Source organism: Furipterus horrens, unplaced genomic scaffold, assembly GCF_987537825.1.
Source record: "Furipterus horrens unplaced genomic scaffold, mFurHor1.1.pri manual_scaffold_11, whole genome shotgun sequence".
Taxonomy (NCBI): Eukaryota; Metazoa; Chordata; class Mammalia; order Chiroptera; family Furipteridae; genus Furipterus; species Furipterus horrens.
Genome location: NW_028327181.1, coordinates 97,795,702 through 97,820,138, shown reverse-complemented (window position 1 = coordinate 97,820,138; position 24,437 = coordinate 97,795,702). Strand labels below are relative to the sequence as shown.

The window sequence follows — 24,437 nt, the reverse complement described above, 5'->3', positions numbered from 1 at the left end:
TGCCGGGCGGCAGCGCTGGCCCTCCGCTGACAACGGAGGGGCGTCTTGGGGTCCCGCAGGGGCCCCTGTGCCCTTCCTGCTGCGCCCCCGTGGCCAGGGTCAGGGGACTGCTGGCTCAGGCACACTCCCCCAGGACCATTGCTCCTCTGTAGCTGGCGCAGGGTGACAGGGCCCTCCCTATGGAATGAGTTAGGTTCCGCTCGGCTCCACCCACTCGCCCTTATGGGAAGCTGGTTTTTAACACCTTTGACATTGAACTTTTGCTAACCTGTGAAATGAGAGAGAAAAGGGGCTCTGCGTTTGGATCTCGCACTGTCCCCCTGCTGCTGGGAGTCGGGTGCCCTCTGCTCAGCCCCTGGCTGAGTAAGCGAGGAGCGGGGCCCGGGGCCCGCATGGTGGGTGCCGGGGGGGAGCCGGACAGAGGTGCGGCCCCCTTGCTCCCTCACCAGTGCAGAGCTGTCTCCGTGAGCTTCTGTTGTTTCCTCTTACAGTTTCTGGGGGGAGAGGTTGGTTGGGGGTCTCCTGCACCCAGAAGCCAGCTGCTGCTTCTCGGGAGGGAAGAGGCGAAGCTCACCTGGAGCGCGAGGGGCACGTGTCTGTCGGGGGCGTGGCTCGCCTGCTCAGCTCCACCAGGCGCGGTGCCGCCGCTGACGCCTCCCCTTGTCCCCCCTGCAGACGGGCGGCCCCTCTACGTGCTGCGGCTGGGGCAGATGGACACCAAAGGCCTGGTGCGGGCCCTCGGGGAGGAGGCGCTGCTGAGATACGTGAGTGCCCGGGCTGGCGCTGGCCGCGTGAGGCCCCGTGTCTGGACTGGACGCCACCATTGTCCTGTGACAACAAGCATGTGTCACTTTTGTCATTAGAAAGGAAAATCTGTTAACATAGTTGAAAAATTTCAAAAGCGGGCACAGAAGTTACAAACAGGTTTTTCACAAGGAAGCACCCACTCAAAATGACCGCTCGGAAACTGAGTGAGTCACCTTGACCTTCACTCCCACGTTGCAGTGGTCCCACCCTCCCACCCTCTTTCTGAGATGTCTCTCAGAACGGACTTCTTGATAGTATTCTTCCCACTGGCACTTCCGTAATCCAGGCTCCGAGCATCTTCCCCCTGGACAACGTAAATGCCCCTCTCCCTGTCCCCGACTCGGGGCTCACCCTTCCACTGCGGCCTCCACAGTGTGGGCAGTTCTGAAGAGGAGACTGAGGTCCTTAAGATAAAAACCAACTTTAAAGGGCGCATCTAGAATTCAGTTATCCTCAGATAGCCGCTGTTGGTGTTTTGCTGTGGAGTGGGCTTGTGTGTGCAAGCATAGCCACACGTGCACGCGTGCCCAGAGGGAATGTCGTACAGATGTGGCCGGGCCCCGGCACGGGGGAGGGCTGCTCCCCAAACAGGGCCCTGCGCCACACTGCAGGGCAGCTCTGACCACCCTCCCCGGGCTGGCCCCCGTGGCATCGCGGTGTCCCCCGCTCAATGAACATCTACCTCCGGCGGTTCGAGGTGCTTGTTCTGAAGACAGGGCAGCAGGCCATGCCCTCTCTGCCCATCGGGTGACACCTCCAAATTGTGACTGCGCTCGGGTAGCTGCCGCTTTGGCCACAGAGGAGTGCAGAGCGAGCTGGCTTTGTCAGGGGTGTGTTTTGTGTGTATCAGGAGATCTAAATAGATGATGTTTTTGGCCTACGGCTCACCTGAAACATGTATCATGGCTGCAGTAGTGCGTTACCTTCTCAGACTGACGGGTTCCGTGGCCTTTTCCGCGTAGGTTCTCTCCATCAACGAAGAGGGGCTCAGACGCTGCGAGGAAAACACCAAAGTCTTCGGCCGGCCCATCAGGTAGGCGTGCAACTTCGTTTTCCTTCCAGCTGATGGAGGATACGATTTACGCATTTCTGCCGGGTGTTTAGAACCCAAATCTGGTGTGGCTTTTAGGTTTTTGGAACTATAATGAGTCTAAGTAGTTTACTGTTTTCCACAGTGTTCTAAAAGGTAAAAAATAGATACGCATGTAATGTGGTCCACTTTGAGGAGCAGTTTCTAGGTTTTGCTATTTTCTGCCCCTGCGCATTGCTGTCCCCTCAGGCCGGGTGGAGTGGCCTGTCTGGTTAGTCTGTGGCCTTTGGGGGCCTAGGGCTGCAGGGTTTGCTTTGGCTGTGGATTTTGTTGTTTTTTTTTTTTTTTTTTGGTTCTTTTTGGTGGGGAAGGTGGAACAAAACACCACTCCGTGTTCCTGAGTCATACTGCTGGTTTGCGTGAACTGTGCTGACCCGTGTGGTGGGTCAGAGGCTGCCCGAGAAGGGGGTGTGTGGGTGGGTCCCTCGGGAGGGGTGTGGAGGCTTTGCTCGCACTGTGTCCTTAGCCCCTGAGACGGAGCTTATGCAGCTTGGTCACAGCGCGCGTCCGGGCGCAGACACTGCCCCGTGGGGTCAGTAGGGGTGGCCCGCCCGTCGGTGCTGGGTCACTGACCATGTCCGACCGAGGGCTTTATTTGGTGTTCATGAGCCACTGATCGCTGTGAGAGGACACCCCACTGACCCCCCACGCCTTATCCGAGCAGACAGAAGTGTGGCTCACAACACGGTGATTTTAAAAACTGGTATTTGGGGGGCATGGATAGAAATGGCTGCTTTACAATATCAAGAAGAAAACAAATAGCTATGGAACCCAGTTTGCTAAGTGTGCCGTCTGTGGACTAACACGTCTGTGCACCTGCAGTTCGTGGACCTGCCTGGTGGACCTGGAGGGGCTGAACATGCGCCACCTGTGGAGACCCGGCGTCAAGGCCCTGCTGCGCATCATCGAGGTGGTGGAGGCCAACTACCCCGAGACGCTGGGCCGCCTGCTGATCCTGCGGGCCCCCCGGGTGTTTCCCGTGCTCTGGACACTGGTGGGTTGGGCGCTGGCGCGAAGCGACTATCAGCATTGGTCAGGCAGGCACGCGGCACACACACGTGCATTCATGTCCATGTTTAAGTCCTGGCTAGGTAGGGAAGACCAGAATTAACTGGGAAAGACATAGCATTTTTCACATTGTTTAAGGGAAGAAGGGATTCCCGAGTGTCCTAATGCCATGCACATGCACTTCACACAAGAGTCTCAGCTCCGGTTCCCGTCCCTCACTCCTAACGTCCCCTTGCTGTGCTGTCTGCGAGAGTCAGGCAGCCACACAGAGGGGAGTACAGGCCTGTCTCTCCCTCCCAGGTGAGCCCGTTCATTGACGACAACACCAGAAGGAAGTTCCTGATCTACGCAGGGAACGACTACCAGGGCCCTGGGGGCCTGCTGGACTACATCGACAAAGAGATCATTCCAGACTTCCTGGGCGGCGAGTGCATGGTGCGTCCGGGCCCCGGGAGGAGGGGTGGCCGCTGGGCTGCACAGATGATTTTCAGAACTTTTAGTTCGGGTTGTTTCTGTTTTTAGTATCAGGGGCTGGCATCTCTCTGATCCACCGTTTAGGTGATTTTTGATAACATGCACATTTCCTCCTTGTTAGATCCGATGAGAACTGATTTTAGAATCTAATTGCCGCTTGCTTTATTTACTCAGCCTTGTGTGAATCAGATGTGTTACCTGTTTTGAGGAGCTGTTCATCTTCTAAAACACGAATAAAAAATCAAAGTGATTCTCAGAGATATTTCCCCATGGGAATTAGTTCTCTTATATGTAATTTGGGATTTTTAATATATTGAATTGCTAGATTATCAGGCAGATGCCTCCGCTTCTCTGTCCTGTACTGAGATGAGGGAATCAGAGGAGTTTGGTTCCCTGAGGACCTCCTGCCATTGGGGCTCTGCTGCCTGGCGTGAGGGCGAAGGGAACTGAAGCCTGGAGAGGCCCAGTGACTTGGCCAACGTGACGGCTGAAGCCACCAGGGAGCCATGGCATCTTCAGCCAGGCTCTCATTAGGGAAAGGACTCTCTCGTTCTTCATAGTGAATAAAGTTATCTTTTTAAGATGTGTACACATGGATTTGACTCACGTAATTAGCTAATGAATTGGGCTTTTAGGAAAATCTTTCTGGATGGTTAGAGGAATTTAAACAGCATTTAAACTCAGCTCCGCATTCATCAGCTCTGCTGTGAGGAGTTGCAGGTGTATCACAGTGCCTGCAAAGGAACAAGTGAATCATAGGATCCTAACTTTCCAAGTGCCCGTGACATCCACGCTGAGGTCACGTTCGGGGAAGCCCACGAACGACTTAGGTTACATTAGAGGACCATCCATGTGGTTGTTCCTCCTGAGGACGAGAAGGGTTAGGCTGGATCGGAAGACTGGCTTGACTCACGCCCTGTGGCGCCTGTGTTTGTCACTCTGACCCCCGGGGCTGTTCCGAATGGGAAGGTCCCTGTGACTTCACCACTCTCTGGCCTTGGAGGTGGCCCTCCACGCTCTGCTGCTGGTCTTGAAGAGGGGGTGCTCACTCCCGCTTTCTCGTGCAAGGGGTCTGACCACATGTCAGCGTGACGTCTTCTAATGTGACGTTTTGCTGTGACAGGTTTCCAGCCACGTCTGCTTTCTGATAAGATAAGAAGCACTTGGATTTTATGAGCTGTGGTGTGAAGTCATTGTACAAGGTCAATTTAGGAAATTCATAAAATGTACAATTCTAATTCAGCTTAGCCTATTTCAAGCAAGTTCAAAAGACGCTCTGTTGTCTTTTAGCCAAGGTTACTGACGGAGCACTGGACTTGCGGTCCACACGAAGCTTTCGTCGCTGATTACCCATCTTGGCCGTAATTGCATGTGATACAAATAATGCTTGTCGCTGCTGAGAATAACCCTGAGTGTACTGTTTTCCCTTTACGGTGCAGTACAAGCGCTTGTAAGTCTTACACAAACCAGCTTTAGTAACTGAGTCCCGTACCTCGCACACATCAGTGTGAATTCTGCAATAAGCCAGCTTCGGCTCGTTCTCATTGACGCAAAGCCAGACACGTGCACCTCAGCAGGTTTTACAAGTGATGTCGCTAAGTCCTGCAGAGCGACGGAGTTGCCAGGGTCCCCCGTTTCCTCTGCAGCCCCGGGAGCCAGCCCTGTCAGCTGCTGGGCTTTTGGGGGCCTGTCGCGTCTGCTCAGCTTTCATTGCTCTGTCCCCTTGTCCCCAGTGCGAAGTGCCAGAGGGCGGACTGGTCCCGAAGTCTCTGTACCGGACCGCGGAGGAGCTGGAAAACGAGGACCTCAAGCTCTGGACCGAGACCATCTACCAGTCCGCCAGTGTGTTCAAGGGAGCCCCGCATGAGGTGTGTGCGCCGGGCGGGCGGGCGGGCGGGTGCTGGGTCCCTCCGCCCCCCCGAGCGCCGTACGTGCGGCTTCCCAGGGGGACTTAGTTTAAAGGAATCAATGCTTTTGCTGGTCTTTGTCTTTAGACTTTTATTGAACAGACACCTTGGAATTGAAAGTCGCTGCGCCTGGCCAAGGAAAGGGCGCCGGGGCTCCCTGCAGTTCTCGGAGACCCGGACGTGCAGCTGCGGGTGGCAGGCTGACCCTCAGGTTTAGTGACTACCTAGGACCCATGTCATAGTTCGTGTTGCTGACGGTTTTGGTTATTTACATTTTAAAGGAACTTCCCGTTTTTGTCAGTCTAATGGAGTGAGGAGACATTTCCCCTTTTGCTGTCGGGCTCTGTGCAGAAGCAAGGGTATTCCTGGGTATTGCACTCCCTGTGTGTCCTGGGACGTCGTGGGGGACCTGAGGTAGGCGGGACTCACAGCTGAGCCGCCCCTCCTGAGCCCAGTGTGGAGAGGAAGGGGCGCTCCACAGTGGCCCTCAGAGAGGACAGGCGGCCCGTGGCGGTGGCCAGGAGCGGACCCCTCACTGCCTCTCGCCACAGCAGCTGCCCAGCTCGGCCACCGCTGTCTGTCCCTGCTGCCGTGTCTCCCGCGACGACCTGCCCGTCACTGGTGGGGCCGGCGGGTACTGTTGTTGTGGTTGGAACAGGCAGAGAACATTTGCGATGCCGCGGCCACGGGTTCTGTAGGGGGTGTCCGGCTGTCATGGCCGTCGAGGGTTATTCGTGTTTCTCATTAGGAGACCGGTGCGCGGAGACAGAGTCCTCGTCTGTCCTCTCTGAGGTTACTGCCGCCCCTGCCCCTGGTAGGGAACCCGCGAGTCCGCGTGTCTGGGAGGACAGGAAGCCGCGTTCCCACTTGAGCACAGGAACAGCCCCGCTGCCGCTGGGGGTTCAGTAAAGCACACGTCAGGGGCAGTGACGGCTCTAAGATGAAGGCCGGGTTGACTGTCCCCACTGGGGAGGCAGGAGGGGGGCCTACCAGCCGTGGGGTCCCCTCTCAGCGGCGCTCTGCCCTGGGGTCCCTGCAGGCGGGAGCGGGCGGGCGGGCATCAGTCAGCCCTGCTCTTTATGGACCCTGCCCTTCGCGGGCATCCCTAGGCACTGGTTCAGCAGCAAGGGAAGGGGGGATGCGGGGAGGGCGGCCCGCTCCCCGCGGCGCTCAGGCTCCGGCTTCCACAGGGAGCTTTAGTGACTGCACAGCTCTCCCCAGCTGGTTCTGACTCTCACGTCCCTCCCACTGTCATCTCCTGAGACTGTGACTTTGATCATTCCCTGTTGGGAAACTGGGAATGGGCACCGAATGAAGTGCAGAGTTAACACTGGTGCTCAGCCCCCGGCCCTCCCGCCAGCCCCTGCCACGTGGCGCCCCTCCTCCCACCCAGCCGCTGCCCCTGCCCCTCTGTGAGCAGAGGCGCCTCCCCAGGGATGCTGCCCCCTCCCCCCGTGCTCTGGGTCTTCCCTGAGCTCGCCCGTCCAGAGCAGCCCACGGACCCACACGTACAGCGTCCTGCCTCATGTCTTTTCTGTGTTGTCTTTTTAAATCCTCACCGAGGACCTGCTTATTGATTTTGGGAAGGGGGGAAGGAGGGAGAAAAACATCGATTGGGTGCCTTTTGCATGCACCCCGACTGGGGACCAAACCCACACCTGAGCCACACCGGCCAGGGTGGTCCTTTCTGTATTGCTGACACCTTTTTTACAGTCAGGATCCAGTATTTTAGTGCTGCCTAAAGCGTGGGCGGCAGGACATCTCAGACTGTAGGTGTTGCTGGTGGCAGGCACAGAGCGGGGCCCCTGACAGGCAGCAGGAGCCCATGTGGGGGAACCTGGGTGGCTCCCTGTGACTACGTGCAGAGACCCGCTGAAAGGCCACTTCACCCCGAGACACACACACACACACCAACCCCCACCCTTGGGCCTTCTTTAGCTTGGTTGCTGACCCAGCCTCCTCTTCCTCCAGATTCTCATTCAGATCGTGGACGCCTCTTCCGTGATCACTTGGGATTTTGACGTGTGCAAAGGGGACATTGTCTTTAACATCTATCACTCCAAGAGGTCCCCACAGCCTCCCAAAAAGGACTCCCTGGGGGCGCACAGCATCACGGCTCCAGGAGGGAACAACGTGCAGCTGATAGACAGGGCCTGGCAGCTGGGCCGGGACTACAGCCTGGTGGAGTCGCCTCTGATTTGCCGAGAAGGAGAAAGCGTGCAGGTAAAACCGCGGTGACGCAGCAGCCGCTGCCTTTGTCCTGGGGAGGTGTCTGTCGCCTCATTCCTGCCCTGCACGGCCGAGGCCGTCTGTCAGTGGGAGACCAGGTAGGGCTGTCCGGTCTTAGCTCCAATCAGTATGACTGGAGGGGCCACTGGAGTGAGTCTCAGGAGAAAAGGGACTCTGACCTGAGCAGGGGCTGTGGACAGAATCCGTGACCCCTGTCTCAAGTAGATGAGTTTCCTTTAGAGCGTCTTCAGAGAAGTGACCCGGGAGGGAGCACACACAGCTGGGGCTCATAGCCTCCCCCCAGCACGCCCCCGACAGTGCTCCCTTGTTTCCTTCCGAGGGAAATCACCCTAAATAGAAGTGAGAGAGACAAGTGCTTAGGGGGCCGTTGACTGTCATTACCGAGCATTGTGATTTATGTAAAAGTGCTCCGTAGCCAGTTATTTTGAGTGCTTGTGCCCAGAATGGCGGTTCTTGGGTGCTTCTGGCCTTCATAATAGATGCATAATTTTGCTGCCTCTGCAGTTTTTAGGGATGAGCCTGTCAGTGTCTTAATGGTCTTAGAAGCAGAGTACAGGAAGGTATCTTTTTCAGTTTTAAAATAGCGGACGCTTTAAGCTACATCACAGTCTTTAATTCCAGGATTAATGGAGGAGGTAGTTGTCACAGACTGACAGTCGGTTTAGTTAGACATCCTTTTAACCCAGAATGCACTAGTCAGATCAGTGGAAGCAGGTCAAGAGGCATTGCCTGGTCCAGATGACTTTCTGTGACCCCCTCAAGGTCAAGTGAAGAGCCTGTTTGAGGTCTTCCGTCCATCCCTGAATCTGAGCCAGCATAGCAGGTCCTTCACCTGTCCAGATGGTCAGTGACCACTGCTGAGTCCGCGCCGGCCCCCTTGGCGCTGTCAGACCCCCCCGAGGACAGGGACTTGGCAGGGAGGCCTCCTCAGCTGGCCCTGCCTGACTGTTCCAGGGCTCCCACGTGACAAGGTGGCCAGGCTTCTACATCCTGCAGTGGAGGTTCCACAGCATGCCGGCGTGTGCCGCCACCAACCTGCCCCGAGTGGACGACGTGCTGGCGTCCCTGCAGGTCTCCTCCCACAAGTGCAAAGTCATGTACTACACGGAGGTGATCGGGTCTGAGGATTTCAGGTGCGGGCGCCTGGCTCGGCTGGGGGGGCCGGCGAGGGCAGCGGGGTCGGGCGCAGGCGGAGATGTCCCCTGTGCACAAGGGCGGTGAGGCGCCTCGCCCAGGGGACCCTGCCCGGCTGTCCTGCTGCGGGGGTGGGGGCCGGGGAGTTCAGCAGGCGGGCGGTCCTCATGCTGCGCCCCCTCGCCCTGCCGTTGCAGAGGCTCCATGACCAGCCTGGAGTCCAGCCACAGCGGGTTCTCCCAGCTGAGCGCCGCCACCACCTCCTCCAGCCAGTCGCACTCCAGCTCCATGATTTCCAGGTAGTGCCGCCGCCGCCGCCGCCTCCCGGACAGCCCGAGCGCTCCACCCGCCCGGCGGCCGCAGCGCAGACGCCTCTGACCCCTTAGGTGGCAGGGAGCTCTCGAGATGGTACATGTAGTCACTGATCCCGAAACCATCTCGACCAGTAGCTGTAACTCTTAACTCCATAGCCATAGATTTTGTATACAGTGTGCACAGAATCAAAGCGGAGCACAAGGGCTATCGTGAAAGAAGTAGTTTGTATACCAATCAAGAAGTTGGCTTTGTCTCCAATGTTGATGCAAAAAATGTTCCGAATAACCTCCACACTGTCCGGTAGCGGGTGACTTTCTGCACCGTCCGTCAGAGGCGCCCTCACCTCCCACGGGGAGCAGATGCTGGCAGCGTGTGCCCCAAACTGCAGCCCTTGCCCCCCACACACTGTCAGCACCAGCCCGCGCGCGCTGTGAGCACAGGCACTGCTTAGGCTGGAAGCCCTGCGAGGCAGCCTGGGGGTGCCCGCAGCCCAGCTGGCTCCCCGTGACGCCGGGAAAACACCGCCATCATTGACCACGACTGTCTCTTTCCTCCTTTTCATGTCCGCTGAGCGTTTTCCGAGCAGGGTTTTCCTGGGCGAGGACCCGGGTGGCGGGCGGCCTCCCCTCTTCCTCCTAGGGCTCTGCCCTTCCTGCCTGCACGTGTCTGTTCTGCGCTCGCTCCCGACTCACCTCCCCTGCGCCCCTCACAGCTTCATGGCTCCAGAGCCCAGATGGCCCTTCTAGTCGCTGGAAGGGTGTTTTGAAGGCAGTCACGTTTGCCATCTTGAAACTGTCCGGTGTTCACTTTGGCTAACGAGGGCTCCCACAATGTGGCGGCCGCTTCAGGATAGCATGTGGCTTGCAGGAGCCCCGCCTGCGTCTCTGTAAAAGGAAGTGGACTCGGATGCATGTGTCTGGGGGCGTGGCAGTGTGGGGCCCGTGGGGCTGAGGCGAGGCGACCTTGGTCCAAGTAGCAAGATTCTTCATAGGAGCCAAGCAGATAGGAGATTGGTCTGCCTTTTACATATTCTTTTTATTCGCATTCACAAGGGCTGTTCTGTCTGCGCTGACCCTTGTTTTTTGGCTTTTTGTGGGAAAAGCTGGTTACTTGGGATCTGTCCGGACGTTGCATCGGGTTATTCTCCATGATAAAGACGTAACGTGCGTGTTGTGTGCGGCAGAGGCGGTGCCGGGAGGCTGCGGTGTGTGTGACGGGCCAGGAGCCCTGGGCTGCGTCGTCTGGGTCTGTGCTGCAGGCACGAGGCGCGTGTGTGTGGGCCCAGAGCGAGGTGTCAGGAGGCCTCAGAAGAAGCGGGGCAGCCTCCTGCCCCCCCGCACCCCCCCCCCCGCCCCGTCAGTGAAGCACTCTACCTGTCCGCACACTGACGATAGCCGGGGGCTCCCCATGATCATGACCGCAGGGCTCCCCAGCACACGGCCAGGCGTTGCCTCTGGGAGAAGCTCCTCGTTGGCACCTACAGGCTTGTTCCCAGAAAGCGCAGCAGGGTTAGCCGCTTCCAGCCGCCGCTTCCTGCTTCCACGTTAAAAGGACCTGAAGACGGTCCCCCCCCCCCTTTCTCTTTCTCTGTCTCAGATGGCGATTTTGCTGACAGCTGCCGGGAAACTGCTCCCCTCACCAGCCCACAGCAGCTCGGGGTGTCTGTAGAGCTGTCTGAGTCACAGCCGCCCCCCCTCCCCCAGCCTGAAGACCTGTTCTTTTAAGTTGATTCAGAAGTGGCACTGTTTTACCTCCAAAGAGTTGAATGCGTCTTTAAGAGTTAAAAGCACAGGACCCCGCAGATGCCTGCGGAGGGCCCACGAGCCACACCACAGCCGCTCTCCTTGTGCGGGAGCTCGGTGACCCGCCTGTCCTCTCGGGGCCCTGCCCTCCTTCAGTAGCTGCTGTCATTCCGCCTTTCCCAGCACTAATGATCCTTTGGGTTTCCCTCTCTGACTAGTGTCTTAATTCACTTTCCTCCCTAAATGCGTTATTTACATAATGAATTCTGTAAACGTTTTGTAAACATATTACCTCACTCTTGGTAATACAATACTGATAGTCTTTACAAGATTTTTTATTGTTGTCAATAATAAATGTGAACTGTTTAAAGAAAACGAAATGTCTTGTGGTTACTGTGAAGTCTCCCTGGGAGAGACTGCGGAGGCTGAAGGCAGGAGAGAGGCTGGAGCCTGAGCCTGGTGCCCTGGAAGCCCAACCACGAGGTTCACACGCACGTGGGCTGCCCTGCAGGGAGGGGACCCGGGGCTCGCGGGTCCCTCGCTCGCGGAAGGCCTGCTGTAGTTTTTCTTAAACTCCACAAGGTCAGAATCGAACACGAACAACGGCGCGGTGCCTGGTGCGGTGTTTCTGCAGTAACACGGCGGCTCCTTCCACCAGGCGGCCTCGGGCAGAAAAGCAGGCAGGGGTGCACCTTCAGAAACCCGGGCCGCCCTCTGCCTGGCTCCCCGTCGGGGCTGTGGGGGCGGCGTGGCCCACGTGGGCAGAGCAGGCCAGAGCACCCCCCGCCTGCCTGCCTCCCCACCAGGAGCTGTGGTGTCACCTGCTCTGCTAGCCTCTGTCCTTGGTGGGCGCCGGCCGAGGGGACCGGCTGGATGGCTGGGGAGCAAGTGATGCCTGAACATGCCTGCAGATAGGAGCCTGTCTCCCGGGAGTCTAGACAGCTGCTGTGTTTCCCTGCGGCCTCGGCACTGCAGGGACGCGTGACGCCTTGGCCATGCCGTCCCCGAAGGGAAGAAAGGCTTCCGCACGAGCCCTCTGAGCTCTAGTGCGTCTCTGCCTGCCGTCAAGTCGGACCTCCGGTTCAGTGTCAGGTTCTCACAGTGGCAGCTAGGAGCCGCCTGAAAAACAGGTGAGCGTCTGTTAGCCTGCTGGGCGTCTCTTGACTGTCCCAGCACGTCGCAGTGAAGTGGAATGTCCCAAACACTGGTCACTGTGTCTTTGCATTCGGCCACCAAACCTCTGCTCCATGTTTATCCTTAAATATGTGACGTTTCCTAGCAGGTCTCTACAAGACGCTGACCGAGCCCAGGCCACCAGGAGTCTTTGGGCTCTTGGGTTGGGACAGAGGTATTCTCATCGAAATGTCGTGAAGCAAACCTTGGGGTTGGGCCGGCCGGGGATTCTGGGAGGATGGTAGTGGCGTCCCCACATAGCAACAGCAGTTGGGTTACAACACCTGAAGGCCACGGACAGCTGAAGGGACCGTGTAAAATCTGCCACAGTGACAAGCTTGTTACCTGTGTTCCACCACAGTAAGCCCCGTGGGCGTTATCCACAGCAGAACTGGGCCATAGCGTGTCCCCGGGAACTCCCGAGAGGCACAAACCATTCTAGTCACAGGACCCACATGGAAACAATGGAGCATCCGGGCACGGGGTCCCCTGCAGAGCCCACAGGTGCCCCGTGGGGGGCGCAGTGGCCAGTTTGAGACGGTGGGTGGGCCCTTAGGGAGCTGGTGAGAGGTCTGTGGGAGGGGAGCAGTCTGGCCCCTCTGAAGTCCCCAGACTGACCTGCCAGAGCTCCCTTCTAGTGAAGGGGAGACTCCTGGGGCGGGGAGGAAAGCTGAGGCTGGACGGGGGATGGGATGGAAAGCAGACCCAGGCTGACGCAGGTGGGCGTGCTGCATAAACACTTACAGAGCATCATAAAAGGGTCAGAAGTCAAGTCCGCACACAGCTGAGAACCAGGAGCAGGGCCTACCACAGACCTCGAGGGCCGGGCACCAAGACGTGACATAAAGGCGTGAATCAGAGAAACGCAGACGCAAGGTGACGGAACCCAAAAAATTAGGAACGAGTGGGAAAACGCACCTCAGATGAAGACTGAGTTACAGGACGCACCAAGGGAAGTGCTGCGCAGACAGCGTGTGAGGGAACAGGAGGCACAGAAGGGACAGGGAAGTCAGGAGGGGACGGTGACGGTGCGCGCAGGTGAGTGAAGGAGGGAAATGGGATGGTGACGTGCTGAGGGCGTGCGCCTGAGGACGACTGGCACCCAGGAACATTGTAGCAAAAGTGCTGGGTTTTTTAAAAAGATTTTATTTGCTTACTTGCAGAGGGAGGAGAAGAAGGGAGAGGGAGAGAGAGGGAGGGAAACACCGATGTCAATCACGTGCCTCTCGCACGCGCCCGGACCGGGGACCGAACCCTCAGCCCAGGCGTGTGTCCTGACAGATAGCGAGCCCTGACCTTTCCCTTTGCGGGACGAGCCACACAGGTCAGACCCCCAAATGCTGGATTTTAAAGAAAAAGGTGCAGAGGCATCTGTGGCAGGAAACAAGCTTTTCATGCAGAGAGGAAATGGAACAACTAAGATTTTCTAGGAGAGGAAGGGGAGCCAGGAGTTGGTATCCCCCCAAAACTGACTCCGCCGTGCAAAGGGGGCAACAGTTGGGATAACGTGGCCGCCAGCCCTTCCTGAGGCTGCGCTGCAGACGCCAGCCCAGCTGGTGAGACGCGAGGACGGATGAGCCGTGCCTGCCCGGCCCCACTCCTTCCCTTTGCTTTGAGGGGCTGGTCTACACTCAGGACCCGGAGCAAACCCAAGCTCTGCCCTGCGAGGGTTGGGGGGCTTCTCTCCGGCCGGCAGAGGTGGGCCCAGCCCCACCTGGGGACTTCCTCCCTGGCTCCCCCTTGTGTCCCCCCCATGCTGGGACGCACACCCCCTTCCCCAGCGGGTGCTGCCGGCCCTTCAGCTCAGTCCCAGGGGCCAGCAGCCCTCTCGTCTGCTGAGATCCCGCCTCAGGAGGGGTGTGCTCGCTCCCCTGACGTGGCAGCATGACTGGGACATGCAGAGAACTCAGTCTTCATGGACTAGAGTCACTTGTTAAAGGATAATTGGTTTCTGTCATAAGAGAATACTTTCTCATGGTGAAATTTCAAACAAGAGAAGGGAGTCAGGTAGGAAGAAGTCTCCTCTCACCCTGCTGTCCCTCCTGCCGCCTCCTGGCTGCCCCCACCCTGACCGCACACTGCGGCGTCCTGCGCCCCAGAGACTGCCATGGGGATGTGTCCCCTGACCCTCCCAGACCGAGTCTCCCAGCCGCACAGAAGCACCTGCGTGTGTGCGGTGACACATTGGCTCTGAGCGCGCCGGCCTGCCTCCTGCCGCCTCCTTCCCGTGGGTCTTGCGGGCCCTCCCTCATTTCTTACGGTGGCCGCCGCCTGAGTCCCGTCCCGATCTGGCTGTCGGCCTTCTCAGCCTGAGCGCTCTCTGCGTCTTCAGAAAGTGCCCCCTGGCCTTCCTGGGGGGCAGATGGTTTCCCGGTTACCCATTGCTTGCTCACTGGTTCTTGTCTTCCTTGAGTGACGTTCCCAGCGGCCTCGGGGTCTAGGAGAGTGGACGAGCCTCAGGGAAGAGGAAGAAAGCCTTATCCTCGGTGTGCATTCTGGCCCCGGAGGCTGGACGAACGATGTCACGGAACCACGTGTGCCAGCTGTGTGCGGGCCAGCCATCGGCTCTGACCTTTCTTTTCTTTTGGACAGAAAATTTTAATCTTTATGAGGTCGAGTTTCTTGTCTTTTCCTTAATAGCTCCTAGGTGTTATCTCACTGGAGAGGACTTCCCCACATTAAATTCTCCTAAATTTTCTCATGCTGCCGTGTTTGTTTGTTTGCTTTTTACATTTAAATCTCTGGTGCAGCTGGTGATTTTTGTGTACAGAGCATGGGTTTCAACAGTTCTCTGGCTTCCGTGGCCGCAGGACAGAGCACAGCCCCAGCTCTGTGACAGCCCTGGGGACATTCTCTAGGGACAGTGGGGAGGGACAGCGGGGCGGGAGAGGGAGTAGCAGGTCCCTGGGGCCCAGCTGGGCAGCTGCCTGCACATAGCTGGACAACTGTAAGTGCTGAAATGCTGCGGGAATAAAGCGCACGCCAATGCCAAGCGACTCGGTGTTCTCCGCCGCCGCCCGCCGCAGGCAGGGCGCCTGGTGGGCGTGTCAGGAGGGGGTCTCTTCTGGGGGACCGTGTGTCTGCGGGCCTTGGCGCTGGGCCGTCCGCTCTCCTGTGTCTGCACGCCTCCACGCGATCTCTCGGGAATGAGGGATTCACTTTATCGTCTCGTTGCTAAACACTCCGGCGCGCCTCCCAGGAGCTGTTCGGGTTGGAAAATCAAAAGAGAGAGCTGAAGAGGAAGTGTGGGCGAGAGGCCAGTGGGGAAGGCTTTGCTGTGGACCATCAACCAGCTCTGCCCGGCGGGGGTTGATTTTCGGGGCGTCTGTGATTGGCGATACTTCCTGTGCAGATCTGATTCCTGGTACCAGTCTGCAAGAGGCACGCAGGTTTTTGTGAAGAGAGAATAGAGCGGATTGCTGCCCTGGCTGGTGTGGCTCAGTGGATTGAGTGTCAGCCTGCAAACCGAAGGGTCGCTGGTTCGATTCCCAGTCAGGGCACATGAGAGGCAGTCAATTGATGTATCTCTCCTACTTTGCTGTTTCTCTCCCCTTCTTTCTCCCTCCCTTCCCCTCTCTATAAAAAATTTTTAAAAAGAAAGCCCTCTCAAAGGAGGCATTTAAAAGAAAAAAGTGTTGCTTTCTCTGTCTCTGGAACTATGTAGTGAGCGTCTGTTAAAGGCCTATAGTGCCGGCCTGCTGGGGGCCCCTGCCTGTCCCCTAGAAGCCTGGCAGGCAGGGCAGTCTGTGAAGGGAATAAACAGTCAACGGCTGAGGGAGGAAGAGGGCGGGCCTGGGCCTCTGCAGTCACCCAGCACTGACACCGAGGAGTGTCATGTTCTGACCCCTGAGTTCCCAGCTACGTGGGCTGGACGCAGGGCCACCGGCTCCTCCCCTGTTCTCTTCCGTTCCCAGAGCAGGAGGAAGCTTCTGAGGGAACCACCCGAATGCCCTGGATTCGCTGGGAGGCCTCAAGGAGAGCGGAGGACGGGCAGTGAGCCTCCTCCACCTCCATGGTTGGAGTCCCACCCAGTGAAGGCCAGCGATGGCCGGTGACGGCTGTGCTCCTGGCCTGTCATCCTGACAACCTGGCAGGGTCCCCTGGGAATGGCGGGGATGCGTCTCCTCCAGGTGGCCCCGCCTCGGCCCTGTTGACGTTCTGGGCGGGATCATTCTTTGCTGGGGGGTTGCCCTGCGCAGTGCAGGATGTTTAGCAGCACCCTGGGCTCGACCCTCTAGCTGCCAAGAGCACCCACCAGTTGTGACAACCAGCACTGTCGCCAGACATTGCCCACTGTCCCCTGGGTGGGCGAAACCATTCCTGGTTGAGAATCAATGTTCTAATCTATTATTCTTAGGACTTGGAGGAAGAAACTGAGGCCCAGAGAGGTAAAGACAGGTGCCTAAAGTAACACAGCAGGCCCATGGTGGGGGAGCTGGGGCGTGGCCTCTGGCTCTGGGCGCCCGGATACGATTTTACTGAAAGGTGCGACTTGAGGTCGTCTAAGGCCGTCTCCCAGAGAAGTCCCTGAGGCCACACACGAGCCGGCCGGGTGGAGACCAGGCTATCTGAAGAGCCAGGTGCTCGTGACCGCCAGGCCCCAGCCTGGGCTCTCTCCCACCTGGGCCTGCACAGGGAGTGCAGCCTTCCAGGGCGGGAGCCCGGCCTTTCAGACCAGACAGGGAAGGGCTCGCCTCCCGATGACCGCGGCGTTGGGACCAGCCATTCTGCTTAACTTCGCGGGGCATCTTCATCGCCAGTGTCAGTACCCACGGCAGACTCCAAGGGTATGACGTGTTCTCGGGAAACGAGCAGGCTGCACGCTGCGTACCGCTCGGGGAGCCCTTCCCCGCGTCTCAGGCTGCGGTTAGCGTGGGTGCGGGGAAGGACACAGGATGGAGCCCAGGAAGCATGCTTTTGTCAGGCCAGGCTCCCCTGGGACTGCTTGCCAATTTTCTGTCATGGAATTAGACACAGTGTGGAATTTTCTTAAAGCACGGACATTGATTTGGAAGTGGGAATAGAAGTGTGTGTGTGTGTGTGTGTGAGAGAGAGAGAGAGAGAGAGAAGTTGATTGATTTAGGGGCGGTCGGTCAGACATCCCCTAAGGACTGAGTTTATCTATATTGGAACAGGGTACATGAACTCACTCATGCATTTGATTTTAAAATCCTCCAGTTAGCGACTCTGGCACAGGATATGCAAATTGGAGGAAAATTGCATGCAAATGAGCAGAACATGGGTTCTATTTTCAGCCCGTTCTGCCTCCCGGGGATGGTATCTGCCAGAGCCAGCTGGGTTTCTTCCTCCATCCCAGCACGTCCCCAAGCCCCGGGGTCAGCGCCGTGTCCTCCTCTGAGTGCAGCTGTCCTGAAAGTGGGCTGGGGGTCCACAGACCAAGGCGCAGGCAGCCCCGCTGTGGCTGCCTCCCTGCCGAGACCAGTGCGGGGCGCAGGGGCTCCAGTCCTCAGCTTGGCCGTTGACTGGGTGCATGACCTTGGGGAAGCTCTCAGGCCTCTTTCAGTCTCAAGAGAGTTGTTCTCTGGGTGACAGGAGCTGGCGTGCATGATGTGTTAGCCCCAAGCCTAGCACATGCCTAGCGAGTGCTCCATAAATACTGGCCACCGTGATGAGGCAGATAATGGCGGGGTCCTCCGATCACACGCTCAGGGTTCAGTTCCTTTCTGCAAGGTGACCGCAGCTTTCCTCCAGTCCCAGCCCAGCTGGGTGTTGTCACAAGCTGTCCGCTGCACTGTCCGCAGAAGCCTGTGTGGTCTTAGGACGGACAGGGAGGTGGAGGGACAGAACACTGGAGAACGCACTCAGCCTGGCTGTGCTGCATCCCAGAGCGTCCGTTGATCCTGCGGCCGTGGTCCTGGACAGGCCACAATAAGGGAACGTGGCCCGAAGCCTGTACAAAGAGCCACACAACCCCTCGAGGCCCAGGGCACGTGGGCTGCTACAGGCCAGTGGCTCAGGCCACCAGGAGGGCCGCCTGATATTTGAGAGACCAGCTAAAGAACCCAGTAACAGTGTAAAAGTCTAAACTCTCTGGCATCTGTTGCCAAATGACATTAGGTCATTAAAAATCTATGAACCCAGCCCCCTAGTCCAGTACTTCCTGGGACTTCATAATTTACACCTTGGGTGCCACCAAAGGGCAAACGCCAGCCTTCTCAGTCCCCAGCATGGCCGAGCCTTCGGGAGACCTTCAGTACACAGACCCCCCTGAGCCAGTGGCGCCAACGGACGTGCCCCCGACTTCTGTCTGTGAGTCCCGCCCGGCGTGGGACAGCCTGCTGCGCCTCCTGTGCATGGGAGTGCCCCAGCCCAGCCATCTTTCTCAGGGCGACGGTTTATCAGTGCTTTTCCTAGCGAGGCCCCCCCACTGCCAGCCCTGTGGGCTTAGCTGGGAGAGGGAACACCTCTCCAGCATGTGCTTCTCGGGGAGCATCTGCGGGCTCGCCACTGCCCCCCAGGAAGTCCCGCCAGCCTCCCATGACAGCTTCTCCAGAAACGGAGACTGGAGGTGAGTCAGGGCTGACCGGCGGGGTGCAGGACTGGCCTGCAGGGCCACGTGACTCGAGGAACACCTTGAACTTGGGCAGAAGTCTCTGCAGGTGCCGTGAATGGTGCAGAGGTCTCAGGGTGAGGGGCTGTTGGCCAAGGTCAGGGCCCTCCCTACAGGTCCAGAATCGTCTGAGCTGCTCCAAAGCCCGGGCCCTGCTCTGTGCCATTCCAGGTCACTGCCCCCCAGCAGCTCAGTCAGTGGGGTGCGTGAAACCTGGGGAAAACGTGACCCCTGAGGGCCTCACGGGCTTTGTCGTCCGAGAGCACGTGGTCCCCGGGACGCCCACGGGGAACTTCCCGCGCGGCCTCTCCCCCAGATCGCGCTCTGCTTGCCTCTGCACATTTATTCTGTACAACGCGTCCTCTGCAGCCCACGTCCTCCGTGTGCTCTGTATTCAATTTTTATTAAAAGTTCAAAAAAAACTTCATTATGAAAATTTTTAGACATGGGAAAGTACAGACAGCCGCGTTAGGAACGCCTCTGTACCCATCATCTGTATTTAACAGTTGCTAACATTTGTCCTACTTGCTTCATCTGGTTTTCCCTAAAGTATTAAAGTAAGTTACCATCTTGGTGACATTTCCACCCCGAGTGTCAAACAGCACGTTTTCCGACTTAATGCAACACCGGTAGCTCACAACACGAACAGTGAGTCCCCAGTGTCACTGAGCGGCCGGTCTGCGCTCGGGTCTGTGTCCGCTGGCACCTGGCTCGTTCACACGGGGATCCGATTAGGGACGGTGCCGTGCGCTCGGCGGGCGGTTCAGCCTGTTACGGCCCCTGGAATATAGAAGGAGCCCGCCCCCCCCTTTTGTTTTTCATGACAGTGACTGCGGGGAGACTGGCCCAATGACCAACGGTTCCCTCGTGCTGTCACTTGCTTTGTCGCGCAACACTGCCTGTGGCCTGGAGGTTAGGTCTGAATCGGGTGTGACTAGAAGGTTGGACTTTGCCGGAGCGTCTTGTAGGTGATGCGTTGCCGCGGGACATGGGCGTGGATGGCACTGAAGCTGGACACTTGGGTCGTGTGCACTGAATGGACACATTTCCAAGAGGCCAGTGCCCAAAATATCCACAGCTGAGGGCCGGCGCTCCGTCCCCTTGACGGCCGTTCCGGGTGGCACCGCCCGTGTGTGTGAAAGGGACGGACGTGGGGCCCAGCACTTGCAGTGTCTCTGTGCCCATCTGAGGGGCAGGCCTGGTCCCCAGGTCCCTGGCCACCCTCTGCCCAGCCAAGGCCTTTGTTCCTGGGTGTGTGTACACATGTGTGTACATATGTGTGCGTGCGTGTGTATGTGTACATGTGTGTGTGTGCATGGCAGCAGGTGGCTCTGGGACACAGGGCCACGGTGACCCAGGATACCTGCTCTCCATCTGGTCCCTTGGCCGCCCCCTGCACCACCACTGAGTACTGCTTGTCACTCTCCAGTGAGGAACAACAAAGGATCTCTCCCACTTTTTTCTGATGGGGACACGGTTGGCTTTTCTGACAGGCGACAGTGCCACCTGCTGGAGCAGGAGCGCCCGCACCCTGGGGTTCGCACGGCCTTTCCCCGCTGAGGTGCCGGCAAGTCCAGGAGGAGGAACAGAGTGCAGTTGCCCTGTGAGCCCTGAGGCCCGTGGACCTGGTGACGTGGGGGAGGGTCTGACACCCAGTGCTGGGCCCTGGGGCCTTCGGTGGACAAATCCCACTTCAGTGGTGACTTGATTACCCTCCCTCCTGAGGGGCCCTCAGTCCCTCCCGAGCCTGGCGCTGCGGACGGCGGGAGGGTGGGGGGGTGCAGCCGATGTCCCAGCTACCGCTGCAGGCCTGCCTCGTTGCCCATGCGTCCCCGGGAGATTCTGCTGCCCGTGTTGTGAGGCTCTGCAGCTGCATGTGTGCGTGTGGGTTTGGGACTGTGCTGTCCCTGGTAAACGAACCCCCTCATCACGATGTAACATCCGTCTCTGCCTCCAGTTGTCTTTGCTCTGCAGTCTGTGCTGTGTGATGTGAACATAGCCCCTCGGGCTTTTTAAATACATACATGTAGGTTTGCACGGCGTGCGCCACAGGCCTGGCGGCGGGCTTCGGGGGCCGCACGCAGGCTGCCCGCTCCCGCCGCCTCTGTCCGCGGTCGGTGCGTGGCGAGCACTTGCGTCCAGGGCGCCGTGCAGCCCGCCTGCCCTTTGACTCCGCTTCTTTGTTTCCCGTCCAGCTGCTCTGCTTTCCTTGCCTTTTGGGGCTGTATGTTAGGGCGCCGTCTGGGCCTCTCTGGGGGGCTTCTGAGAGTTTAGTGTAGCTGTCTGCACAGACCTGCGTGGTCCTGCACAGTGCACGGGCGCACGTGCTGCACTGCTTCCCGTGAGCGGGGGACACGTGCCCCCACCCCGCCCCTCGCCACCCGGCCTGTCTGCAGGTGTCTTGAGTATCGGAGGTGGCGTTTCTGTCATCACATGGGACCTAGAAAGTGTATAAGGAGGCGTCCGCTGTGTGCCCCCGGTTTCTGCTCTTGCCTGATGCTGGTCCCTCCTGCTACTGCTGCCGGTCCTTCCTGCTGCTGCTGCTGCTGCTGCTGCTGCCGGTCCCTCCTGCTGCTGCTGCTAGTCCCTCCTGCTGCTGCCAGCTCCGTCCATGTGTGGCCTCCCTCCCGGGCTATGCCAGCCAGGAAAGCCTTCCGTTTGCCCTCCTCACAGGATGTCTTTCCTTCTGCTTCATTTGTAAAGAGGTTTCTCCAGATTTAAACTGCAGAGCTGACGGTTCCGTCCCTTCAGCGCTTTGGGGCCCACGCTTCAGTGACGTTCCCACTCTGGAGCCTTCGTGTGCTCTTTGGGTCTGCTCGGGGTGGCCGGTGCTGTGGGGACACAGCCAGACCCCTGGCTGGGAGGGGGGACCCTGGCTCACTGGGACACAGAGCTGTCCCTGCCAGGGCGCCAGGGGCTGGGATGTCCCTTTGCCTCAGCACCGCCCCCCGTGCCAGGCCGTGTTTCTGGGTGAGGAAGGAGAGCGGTCATCTGGTCACTTACTGCCGGGGGCTCCCAGTCTGTCCCCTCGCTGGTTCGGCCCGCTGACCCCTACGTGGCTGCCTGCTGTTGCTAGGTGGGGGGTTGGGAAGTGCATGTCTGCATCACCTTCTCCGTTCTGAGGTGGGGGTGCCCCTGCTGCTGACTGTCCCCGACTTGGCCTTGGGGTCCCGGCAGTTCACCACCTCGGTCACTCTTCGGGACTCCCTGCGGCTGCCTCTTGCCCTATTCCCAGGGTTGAGGCAGTACTTAGCAGGGGGAGAGGGAGAGCCTCGACTACACCACCTTATCCAGACCCTGACTGGCTGAGGGACTGGCTGTTGGAAGCCAAGTGATGGACACGGGACCTTGGGCCAGGGAAGAGCTTTCTCGGTGACACACGGAGTAGCTGCCTCACACTGGAGCCCTGAGGTGCAGGCGGGACTGCGGGGTGGCTGGCACGTCTCAGCCCCACAGCCCGAGTGCTCAGTAGCGTCTCCCCCCAGCGAGGGCTCCCGCTGGGGCCAGTGGGCGACTGGCCCCTCCACAGGGCATCGCTCCCCAGTGAGAGGAATGGGGGGGCAGGGGGGACAGCTGGCTGCTCCCCGGTTAAGGGGCAGGGAGAAGCAGGGTGAGGGAAGAATCCCTCCGGTGGGATGCCAGGAGCCACGCCCACAGAGGACCCTGCCATTTCACGATGGTGGCCACCATGGGAGTGGGCTGATGAGGGTTTGAACATCCTCTTTTTCTCGTTAGTTTGGAAGCTGCAGGATGCAGCCTTCTGGCAGGTATTGAAACGCAGATATTTGGCTGTAAGTTTTTATCACCAAGTTGAAAGCCGTTCAGTACTATATTTCTATTCCCCTTCAGAAGCGGGACCTTCCCCCTGAATGTAATCCCTCACAGTCTTGGTCATTGTTTTTAGAATTTCAGTCCTGCTCTTTGTAACATGAAGTTAGTGATTATTTTCACAGTCAATATTAACTAAGTTAGCCACCATGTGTTCGCTGTTGTTCCAGGCAGCCTTCTCTTTCCTCTGGGTCTGACTTCTGGCAGATGCTCACCCTTTGGTAAATCTTTCAGGGACGTCCTGTTGTGGGGAGCTCTTTCCTCGACTCCGCGCGGCTGAAAACGTCTCTACTTCATGCTCGCTCCTGAGTGAGAGCGTAGCTGGCTGTAGAATTCTAGGGTGACTGCTGCGTCCCGTGAGCCCTTGAAAATCCTCATCCAGACGACAAGAAAGCTGCGTTGTGGACAGTCTGTCTTTTTGCCGCGGACAGCTTCTCCGATACTTTCTACGTCTTTGGATGTACCACAGTCACACTATGATGTATCTAAGTATGAACTGATGTTTATGTGTCCTGCAAAGCGTTTGGTTTGGAGACGCGTATCTCTTTTGAGGCTTTGAAAGACTTGAGTTATTATCTTCTAGAGCAGTGGTTCTCAACCTTCCTCATGCTGCGACCCTTTAATACAGGTCCTCATGTGGTGGGGACTCCCAGCCATAAAATTATTTTTGTTGCTACTTCCTAACTGTAATTTTGCTACTGTTATGAACCGTAATGTAAATATCTGACATGCAGGATGTATTTTCATTGTTACGAACTGAACATAACTAAAGCATAGTGATTAGTCACAAAAACAACATGGAGTTATATATGTGTTTTCCGATGGTCTTAGGCGGCCCCTGTGAAAGGGCCATTCGACCCCCAGAGGGGCCGCGCCCCCCAGGTTGAGAACCGCTGCCCTAGAGTATCATTTTTGCGCTGTCCCTTCCTTCCTAAGCACCTGCTGGACAGACGCCGCAGCTCCTTGGTCCACCCTCTGCATTTCTTACCTGCAACTTCTTATTCGTGTGTTTCGTTTGTTCATTTCTGAGCCACATTCTCAGGCATATGTTCCAACTCACTAATTCTGTTTTCAGTGTGTCCAGCCAGGTGTCTTCTCTCTGCTGAGTTTTTAAGTTCAATAATCTCATCGTTCGGTTCCAGGATATCCGATGGACTCTTTTTCACGACCCCCCACCCCCATTTTCGTTTCATTGTGGCCAGTTTTGCTTTCATAATTTTTATTTTCTTTGATGATCCTAAACATTTGTATCTGAAAATTATTTTCAGATTCCTCTATTACAGTATTCCCTCATTTATCGCGGGGATTACGTTCCAGACCCCCCTGCGAAGTAGGAACCTCACATTTATTCTACACTCTTAAACCTATGTAACTTTAATAACACACGTATATAGTACCGCAAAATCCCGCGATATAGCGAAAAATCCGCAATAAATAATTAAATATAATACTTTTAAAAATCCTGCGATACAGTGAGGCCGCGATAACTGAACTGTGATATAGAGAGGGACTGCTGTGTTTCCATTTCATCTGGAGTTATTTCATGTCTCCATAGTTGATTTTTTTTTTTCTTGATTGTTTTTATTAGTGTTATTTTTGCTCACATTTGGGGGATCAGGTTGGGAGGTTCATCTTGAGCAGATGTTTCTTTCTCTTCAATCTCTGGTCTTCCCCTCCTTCCCCCACCTGGCTTTCCAGCTGCCTCCAGTTGGCCCCCTGGGGGCTCAGAGCACCCATGCCCTGGGGGAATATTGGGGGTAGTGAGGTCCCTTTCCCTGAGTCCCTGGGGAAATATGGTTGCTTCCTCCCACTTGTCCAGGTGCACAGCTGGGAGCCTGCCCAGCCCCCGCGCAGACATGGCTCCAGTCCCTGCATCATTTAGTATCTGTCACACAGAGATGGCTATCTTATTTTTTATTGCAGCTGTGTCTTTTAAGTTTCTCTTTTTAGAGTTTATCTGTCTCTGCTGTATGGGATGACTTGAAAAATGAACTCAGAGTGCCATCTATTTCTTAAGCTTTAAGTATTTCCTGTTATTGTAAGCCCATTAAAAACAGAAAACCAGTGTCAATTTTCAGTTTCCTGGAATGCAGTAGGTTTGAAGGTTAATTTTGAAAAATAAAACCTCATCAAACTGA

The 24,437-nt window shown here is 57.3% G+C and overlaps 1 protein-coding gene across 1 annotated transcript in view; it reads left to right on the top strand.

The window, feature by feature from the left end:
• Window positions 1–9,126, top strand: part of SEC14L1 (SEC14 like lipid binding 1) — a 46,662-nt gene extending 37,536 nt beyond the window's left edge. Inside the window, exons 10-17 of the mRNA XM_090257768.1 lie at window positions 676–764; window positions 1,770–1,840; window positions 2,720–2,891; window positions 3,206–3,340; window positions 5,113–5,247; window positions 7,258–7,509; window positions 8,491–8,669; window positions 8,868–9,126. Coding sequence (XP_090113894.1) covers window positions 676–764; window positions 1,770–1,840; window positions 2,720–2,891; window positions 3,206–3,340; window positions 5,113–5,247; window positions 7,258–7,509; window positions 8,491–8,669; window positions 8,868–8,973 — 1,139 coding nt within the window. The 3' untranslated portion in view covers window positions 8,974–9,126. The remainder of the gene's footprint in view (window positions 1–675; window positions 765–1,769; window positions 1,841–2,719; window positions 2,892–3,205; window positions 3,341–5,112; window positions 5,248–7,257; window positions 7,510–8,490; window positions 8,670–8,867) is intronic.
• Window positions 9,127–24,437: the final 15,311 nt, after the last annotated feature.